Genomic DNA, 10,255 nt, shown 5'->3' with positions numbered 1-10,255 from the left:
AACACTTCAGGTGTTTACCTATATATGAATATATTTCTACTTACAGGGATGCAGATGACCTAAAACGGTATGTATGTTATTTTAAAATATAGCGTTAGATTTATCGTAAACTATTTCAAGTTTACGTTCTTACATCTAAATGGCTATGATAATGTAATGAACATATTATGTTTCACTGTTGTATTCTATTTTAGTTTTACTGATTTAATTAACATAATTATATGTTCATGTCGGAATCAAATATATCCAAGTCTATTCAATGTAGATCATCAGTATCAATTCTACTCCTCTAACATCATAAATTATTAATCATAGAGCTAGTTTAAGTGTTTCCTCAAATATAAATCTGAAAACATCGCACTGTATTTCATGCATGCTAAATTACCTTTGTATAATTGGAAAACAATTTTTAAAGGCAGGACAACAATGTTAGCTACTGTTGGTTTCTATATAATTGTATAGCAAGTCAACCGTTGTATTTGTTAGTCATATTCGATTGTTTTCTTGAAATATGCGTCAATATGAACAAAAATAACAGTCGGTCAAAATGTTGTTTGAATATGCTTGTTTATGTCCAGCTTAAAAAAACGAATGTTTGGCTTATTATGAGATATGTGATACATCTTCGGTCGTCGTCTGTCAAAACAGCGTTAATCATCACGTGATATTATACGCATGACAATTTATTTCAATACACAAATATATGACATTTTTAACTGAATTAAATTGCCAAAACCGAAATGTTATCTACTTTCTATTACATCAGTGAAAGTTAAATTTGTTATAGCTTTGTTCTCAGTATCTATGCTAAATCATGAATATTCAAACAATCAGAACACAATTCAAAACATTTCTACGTTCGTCGTCCATATTGTTTTTCATGCAAATATCACTTTGTTAGTTGCCATCTAAAAATGCCACTGAAAGTAATTAGATAATGGTCCACATTTGAAAAAAAATAGAAAAAGTACGAATGAATCAAAAATAGAAAGAACACATGTTTCATTTTAGCTACAAGTAGAGATGTCTTCACGATCAGTTCTTCATATTATATTTGATACCAACTCATATAGAACGTAGCACATATTGTATGCAATAGGTCATTTATTTCACACGGGTTGATTTTAAAGAATAAACTTTGAACATATATGCCAGAAACATAATCTAAGGTTAATTTTACAAATACAATATTGAAAATGGTCGTGAGAGAAGCATACATATCAAATAAATAAAAATGTTAATTTAAAAGGAATGAAAGTATTAAAGTATACATGGATTGATCCTGAATTTTGTGGATCTTTTTAATAATTGAAATAGTATTGCACAAATCACACATATTTTCACATACAATGCATATAACATATCTGACCCGATTCCTAAAATTTTCAGATTAATACATAACATTTTCGGTGCATTACATTCCGTTTAATATAATACTAATAGCAATTCTAATACTACTACAACAACTACTACTACTTCTACTACTACTACTACAACTGCTTCTACTACTATCACTACTACTACTACTACTACTACTACTACTACTACTACTACTACTACTACTACTACTACTACTACTACTACTACTACTACTACTACTACTACTACTACTACTACTACAACAACTACTACTACTACTAATACTACTTCTACTACTACTACTACTACTACTACTACTACTACTACTACTACTACTACTACTACTACTACTACTACTACTACTACTACTACTACTACTACTACTACTACTACTACTACTACTACTACTACTACTACTACTACTACTACTACTACTACTATTACTACCACTACTACTATTATTATTATTGCTACTTCTATCATTACTACTACTACTACTACTACCACTACTACTACTATTACCACTACCACTACCACTACTACTACTACTACTACTACTACTACTACTACTACTACTACTACTATTACTACTACTACTACTACTACTACTACTACTACTACTACTACTACTACTACTACTACTACTACTACTACTACTACTTCTCCTACTACTACTACTACTACTACTACTACTACTACTACTACTACTACTACTACTACTACTACTGTTTTCTTGAAATATGTGGGCATATAGACATGAAATTAAAGTCGGTCGATGAAATAACTTTTTTTGAGCTGTACACTTCAAAATGTGTTTGATATTGTTTGTATAACGCGTGCCTCAAGTTTGTACAATGTTTATATGTGCATAGAGTATGTACATATGTTTGGATATAAGAGATACGATACGCGTGGTAATTGGTTTTAAATAGGATGAAATAAATCGAGAAAATGATGATATTACTTACTTAATTAAATTACAGAAACCGAATTCGAATCAAACAATGATCGGAAATAATAATAAAAAAAGAACTTACTTTTATAAATAAAATTTAAAACTAAGTTTACATCATATTTAACTTTTCTTGGTCCCGTTTAAAATTGAAGTTTGATCTATAATTTAACTCATATATAACAAGTGCGTAGTTCAGCCTTTTCAAAACGTGTAAATAATGTTTCATACTCAATAGTCGCGCGATCTCAGCCAAGTTGAATCAAACATCATCTTTAAAGTCGGGCATTTCTTTGTTCTTGTTTCTTGTGCGACAGAGTAAACGTTAGCAATTTATAAGCCTCATAAATTCAACACAGATTAATCAAGGTTCGCATTTTATTCCGGAAAAATATCAATAGGTTTTGCACAAAACATCATTATTCGAGGTTTGCTTTGATCACAATCCCTAAATGTTCACAGCAAATGAACACCAACTTCGTAGCAATTTTATGACAGTTAAACGTTAAAGGTGCACTCTTACATATTGAACGTTTTGACAGCTTTTTATTTTGTTCTTGGATCAAGCCAATTTAAAAAACAAAATGTAGCCAAAATGCTTTGCAATATGTCACATATGTTATTCTGATTAATTCTAAAAATGCCACTTTTTTACAGAGATACATAATATTACGTTAATAGGACACGAACCGTTCATTTTAAAGATTTGTAATCGACGTATCTTACTGTCCCGAGTATATTATATGCTTTCCGTTAGTATGAGTGTATTCCGTGTGTGTTTTTAAGTGATAGCGATTAAACTTTATTACATTGCATTGTGTGGGAGTAGGATTTGATATATTGGTGCAAGGTATTTTGACTATAACAATTCCAGGAAGTTTATCAAAATGCTAATCTTTATGCAAGATGTGTCATGTTTGGTGTCATTATTTTGCTTTTATAATTCACTTTTATATTCAATAATATATTGATAAATTTGTATCAATGTAAAAGTTTATTTTTTTTTACAAGCAAATGAGGAAAATCAAAATAGTTCCTCAGTTGGTAAGATCCATCTACATTTCATGTCAGTATTTATCTTAGCTCCGCCCCTTTCACTGGACTTGACATTGCCCCTTTCACTGTTTTTGACATCTGATTGGCTGAGTTAAAATTGCCTTTTAATGTTTCTTTATGAATGACAGTTTTATACAGGGAAAGCCTGGTTAATGTGCAATCATTATTCTGAAAATGGTGCTATAAATATGATTATGAATAGGCTTATAATTTATTTAAGATAATAAACATAATCTGCAGTTATGCACTTTAATTGATCAAAATACATGTTCCTTTATTATGCTTAAAATATAAATAATTGCTTATGGTCATGTTGATTTATAGGCTAATAGCAAAGAGGGAAAAAAATAAGAAATATATAAGAAATATATATAATCATATGGAGGTGAATTTTATGTGAATATCTTAAATGTATAATTCTCCATTTTGCTAAAGTGGCTAATTGTTATTCAATTCAGATGTTTTTTGTTGTTTTTTTTGTACATTTTATCTTGGCATTTTGATATTATTTCAAGGATATTCTGGATATGCAGTTTTAATGTATTTTGTTTGATTAAAAAATTAGTTTCTATTTGTGTAAGAAAAGCCAGACAAAACTATAATTATTGTTATTATTTGCAATTGTTTAAACCTGGGAGTAAGATAACATATTATTGGTCCCAGTTTAAACATAATTTTGCTTTAAGTGTTTATTCAATATTTTTACCAGCTTTCTTTGTACAGTGCACTTAAAGCTGCACTCTAACTGATTGAACGTTTTGACAACTTTTTATTGTTTGCCTTGGAACCAGCCAATTTTGCAAAAATCCATGGAACCAGTTATATAAATAAAACTACTAACAAAAAATCCAAAAATGATATAATATGAATTTTCCTTAAAAAACATCAATTTTTCAAACAGAAAAATGTGAAAATCTACGATCTGATTTTGTCAGCAATCATAAATTTATTTGCAGATATCTAGGCAGAAATTTGCTCTTTCCAAGACAAACAAAAAAAAGTTGTCAAAATGGTATATCTGTGAGAGTGCAGCTTTAATGTCATCTAACACCTAGATTTTACAGCAATTAACAAGTCTTACCTTTGTGTTTTTAATTTTAAGTTTAATTGGGTTATAAGGGCCCTTTCCATATCTTGATTAAGATTTTTTTTTATTGGAAAAGTTTAATTATGTTCTCTCCTACTATTTTCTAATTGTGGACTTGTTGTTAATAGAGAATTTTATCTTCATTATCTCAACAACAACAGGATCAGAGTGGCATAAATGCAGCCACAGAGACAATTATAAACAAAAAACTTCTAAAATAGACCTGCCACATATGAAAAATTCATATAACTATACATGAAATAGACTTAAATCATACTGGATTTGCAATTGCAATTGTGTTATTTGTTATCGCTAATTTAAAAGGAACACTATTCTTAGAATAAAGGAGTGGAAATCCTGACTGTTGAAAAAACTACATCAGCCAACCTCAAATACTCTAAGGCTGACCAACAGTAATCTTTCAGTAGGAACTGAAAACAAGAAGGCACACTAGGGGCGCTACTGTGCTATTCCCCAGTCATTCAAAGTATCCCCTGTGAACGCGTTAGCGGACTTGCGCCCAATTCTTAGCAAAATATTGTGCATGAGTGTAGACATTAGACATATTTATTTAAGATATATATATTAAATCCAAATGTGAACTTATTTGACAGCTTCAAGGAATGGAGAGAACTCAGCGGATTATTTTGTTTCGCCAAGGCATGTAGGAAAATGAAACCCATTTCATCATAAATTCTGTTTATTCCAGTCACTTTAACAAAAGTAAAATCTTTCAACTAAAAAAAAATGATATTAGTGTCTGCAATTTCAGAGTACCATCCACTCATGATATATTATCATTTATCATGGTGTAATTAATTAAGTCATTTTGACATCCTACTGTTAGTTTTAAAATAATATACTAAAGTAATAATTACCGGTACATGTACATTACCATGACAGTCACACCAATGGGAAGACTTATTTAGGGACTGACATTATAATTCACCAGTCAATTGTAACCACAGCCCCCCCCCCCCCCCCCCCAGGTCCGGGGAATAGCCGGGACTTTGACTTTCGGTCCAGCCGACCCCGGGTAAAATCCCCGCCCTGTGGGGACAAACTAATGGTTAAACCCCGGCCAAATGCCCCCGCACCCCAGAGACTCTATATAAGGCCCAATCTTGGCTTATTTTGGCCCTATGACAAAACCACCGCGGTCACCCGGCCCTGCGGGACCACCTGGAAAGTAAAAACACGGCCCTTTTCTCCGGCTATCCCCGGTATACCCCCGGACCTGGGGGGGGGGAGCGTGGATACAATTGACTGGTGCATCCATGGGGAGACTTATTTAGGGAAATAACATTGGCATACAATTATATAGTAATTAGTTATCATGTACTTTACACAGAATCGCTACATGGTGACAGTTACTCTGGGACGGACATTACATTTACATACACTATACTAATAGTATTTCTGACATGAACATTGCAAAGACACACACCAGACACCCTTAAGGTGACTTAATTAGGGACAGATATACAATACAGTAATTAATTATCCTGATGTGTACTTTACATAGAATCCCTACATGGGGACAGTTAATCAGGGACGGACATTACATTAACACCACTATAGAAATAGTAATTCTGAAATGAACATTGCAAAGACACACACAATGGGGAAAGTTTATCAGGGCCTGTCACACTAAATTGACATACACTATATAGAAATAGTTATTCTGAAATTTATGAACATTGCAAAGACATACCCCATGGGGACAGTTAATAAGGGACGGACATTACATTGACATACACTATAAAAATAGTTATTCTGATATGAAAATTGTAAAGAAACACACCATGGGGACAGGGATTTCAGGGATAGACATTTCATTGACAAACATTATAGGAATAGTTATTCTGCCATTATCATTGTAACAACAAATGCCATGGGGACAGTTATTCAGGGACGGACATTACATTGATGTATACAATTTTATAAGTACTAGTTTTATTTTGACATATTAACATTTTAAGACAAGCGCCATGAGGACTGAGTTATTCAGGGACGAATGTTACATTGACTAGACTTAATTGACATACACTATAGTTATAGTTATTCTTACATGAACATTGCAAAGACACACACCATGAGGAGACTTATTTATGGACAGACATCACACTTGACAATAACCATATACTAATAATTATCCTGACATTTACTTTACATATAATTGAACCATTGGGACAGTTATTCAGGGACAAACATACATTGACTAAATGACATTATACTATAGTAATAGTAATTCTGACATGTACATTGGTGACAGTTATTCAGGGACGGACATAACATTGACACACACTCCAGAAATTGGTATTCTCAAATGTACCTACAAAGAATCTCACAATGGGGACAGTTATTCAGGGACAAGCATTACAATTACATACAATATAGTATAAATAGTTATTCTAAAATGTACTTTATAACAAAAAATGACACTATAGTGACATTTATTCAGGGACGGACATTACATTTGACTTTCAATATATAGTAATAATCATAATAGTCATTCTAAAATGTATGGTACATTACAAAGACACGTGCCATGCGGTCAGTTATTCAAGGACGAACATTACACTGACATATACTATAGTAAGAGTTATAAGGACATTTAGTACAATGAAGAGATACATCCCATGGGAACAGTTATTCACGAACAGACATTACATTCATGTATACAACTTACAAATTAATAATTCTGAGGACAGGTACATTGAAAGTAATCACATCTTTGAAACAGTTATTTAGACCAATATAACAGTGACATATACTATAGTTATAGTTATTTAATGACATTTACATGGAAACACACACACCATGGATACATTTTTTCTGAGGGAAGAATTTTACATCTTACAAGCACAACTATGCTACCAGAAAGTCCAAACAGTAACAAAAATATGTCAAAACATGCACATACTGAGTCAGTCATCCAATTAGACTTTTGAAGGTACAAGCCCGACTTCAAACACTAATGCTTGGCATTAATTTTTTTATCAAGCCCTGCTAAATAAAATTTGGGCTGGTGTCAATTTTGACCACTGCAGTCAGCTAAATATGCCATTAATATATAATAATCATGCGCCAACCTGCAGATCATATATAGGCAAAACTGTTGTCTGTGTCATAAGAAGCTTTCTAAATCTGAAACCTGGGGGCAGATCATGACAGTTTATATTGCATTAGGATGTTGAATGCGCAATTACAGGCAAAAGACTTTCATGAAAAGAATAAATACTTTTAATAATAATGTTGTTTTTTCTCGACGTTTTTTTAGGAGGGCGAGGAGGCCATGAATACCGGAGGCCTTACCTAGGGTCCTTGGGGTACAAGTCTAAAATAATAGACGTGTTATACGGGTTTCTTCCAATCCCTAATGTCTAAACGGGTTTGTGTAAAAACCGGAGGTGTTTGAAAAATATTGAAATTGTATTAAGTGCAGTATTTTATGGTTGAAATTGATCATAAAGGTTTATATTCATAAAATACCATACATGTAAAAGAAGTTATTTTGCACAAAACAAGCATTTAATGCATTAAAACACATTTACCTTTCCAATAAAATGAAAGTTGACTGACACAGACAACAATTATGCCAAACGGAACAACTCGACCCAATCGTAATAAGTCGGCCATCTCCGACAAGCTTCGAGATAGACTGTCAAACTCATAATTATTCGTTGGATACTTATTTTTTGTGTACGGAACTAATATAAAATAACATAATCTGGTAATATTACTTGTTTTTATGATATTTAACGCAATATGCTTTAACCCGGAACAACTACCCACTTTTGGTACAATCAATTTGTACATTAAGGATTTGCCATATCAAAAATCATAACAAAATCTGTCAACGTACAATTATTTGGACTACTTGGGGTATGGGATCATTTGGCAGGGATTTTGCCGGCAGTTTGTCCCCGCAGGACAAGGATTTTACCCGGGCTTGGCTTGACAGAAAGCCAAAGTCCCCGCTTTTCTCCGGACCTGGGAAGGCTGTGATTACCGGAGGCCTTACCTAGGGTCCTTGGGGTACGGGATCATTTGGCAGGGATTTTACCGGCAGTTCCTCCCTGCAGGACAAGGATTTTACCCGGGCTTGGCTGGACAGAAAGTCAAAGTCCCCTCTATTCTCCGGAACTGGGAAGGCCGTGATTACCCGAGACTGGGTGTATACCGGTGATAGCTGGGGGAAAAGGGCCTTTGCCCGGGCTCAGCTGGACGGAAAGTCAAAGTCCCTGCCATTCCCTGGACCGGGGGGGGGGGGGCGGTTATAACTGACTGGTGCATAACCAAGAGTTGTCCTACTTCTTAGCCACAGGTGCAAGTCACATAATCAATAATCGCCTTATATATGGGATAAGTGTATTAAGATATTCTTATTAAAATTGTTTGTGTCAAGTAGATCTACCTGTGTTCTTAGCTGATACATAATCAACAAGCCACACAAAAATGCAATAGAATAAAATATATATGACTTACCATGGAAGTTAGGGATATATCCATTTTGCAAAACTTAGTGTCATTCAGTCATTCTGATTCATCGTTCTGCAAAGCTCGATGATTTTGTTTATCTTCTATGAAAAACAAAATAATTCGTCTGACACATTCGTAATTTTCCAGCATGATACATGTACCCTGGTATTGATTATTGTAATTGTATGTTTGTGTTAAACCGGTTTAAAGTCAGATTCAAGTACCAATAATTAAACAATTTTAAGTACCAATAATTAAACAATTTTAAGCAATATCATCTTTTTAACGTTACAACTCTTTAACGTCACGTATAATTTTCATTCCTGCAGTATTTTTAAAGACGGTTAAAAAAGGAAGATTTTTTTTTTTTAAAGGTTACATTACACTATTTCATAAGTTTCGAAATTAGTTAAATTTCCTTTAATAATATCATTTACATAACTAACATGGTTGTTATATGTTTATATAAGATACATATGTAGTAACATTTGTTTTTGCTTTAAATGAAGTGCAGTACTGAAAAGTGTTTTTTTTTTTTGTTTCGCGTTATTTCACTTCCGGTGTCGAAGCATAATGCTCCTTTTGATATAAGATGTTGTTTTGAGCTAAAATAACTTGAATCTTGTATTATTGAAACCCCGCGGGATTTATCCCCAGCTTTTGAAAAACGGGAGAAAAATCCCGCGGGATAGTGAAAAACCCCGTGTTTTTCTGCGAAAACCCCGCTGGGGCCCGAAGTTGGCGGGTCAATTAGACAAACTTCCAAAAACATTTCGCAAACAAAAAACACCAAAATCATACCTTAATGAAGCCTTCTAACTAAAGTATAGGCCAGTATTCGATTACACCGTATTTAAAGGGTACTTGAGTTTGCGAAATCTAGGATTTGCAAACACAAATTGGAGGTCGTTGTATCCTTGTTAAGAGCCATTGATTCGACATGTATTAATCATTTTCGGTAAATTAAAACAATTGTATAAAATATGGTAAATCTTATTGGGGAATTATAGTGCATCTTTAACAATCAAACTTGTTTTTGCCGTCTATTACGGTGGCCATCGTTTACGCTAAATTGTCCAGCTTTAAGCATCGTATTTATTTACTCATTCACCATCGTCAGTTAGTTATCAAAACTCAATATCAGACAAAAACACAGCATTGACGTGTTTTGATTGAATTGGCAATGGAATTTGATTCCATACTTTAATGATTTCAAAGACTAATTCAACAATACACACTTTATATCACAGTCCAAGTATCCGGTAGTTTATATGACATGTATACCCAAAATGTGTTCATTACTACAACCGTTTCTA

The 10,255-nt window shown here is 33.2% G+C and overlaps 1 protein-coding gene across 8 annotated transcripts in view; it reads left to right on the top strand.

Moving 5' to 3' along the window:
* LOC128229958 (desmoplakin-like) overlaps positions 1–10,255 on the top strand; it is a 264,609-nt gene that overhangs the window by 209,219 nt on the left and 45,135 nt on the right. For all 8 annotated transcript variants that reach the window (XM_052941905.1, XM_052941896.1, XM_052941932.1 and 5 more), the window contains one exon: positions 47–67. In XM_052941905.1, the coding sequence (XP_052797865.1) occupies positions 47–67 (21 nt within the window). The remainder of the gene's footprint in view (positions 1–46; positions 68–10,255) is intronic.

The sequence above is a fragment of the Mya arenaria genome, chromosome 1 (assembly GCF_026914265.1).
Source record: "Mya arenaria isolate MELC-2E11 chromosome 1, ASM2691426v1".
Lineage (NCBI taxonomy): Eukaryota > Metazoa > Mollusca > Bivalvia > Myida > Myidae > Mya > Mya arenaria.
The sequence above is the reverse complement of the archived record's forward strand: the minus strand, read 5'-3'. Positions and strand labels throughout refer to the sequence as shown.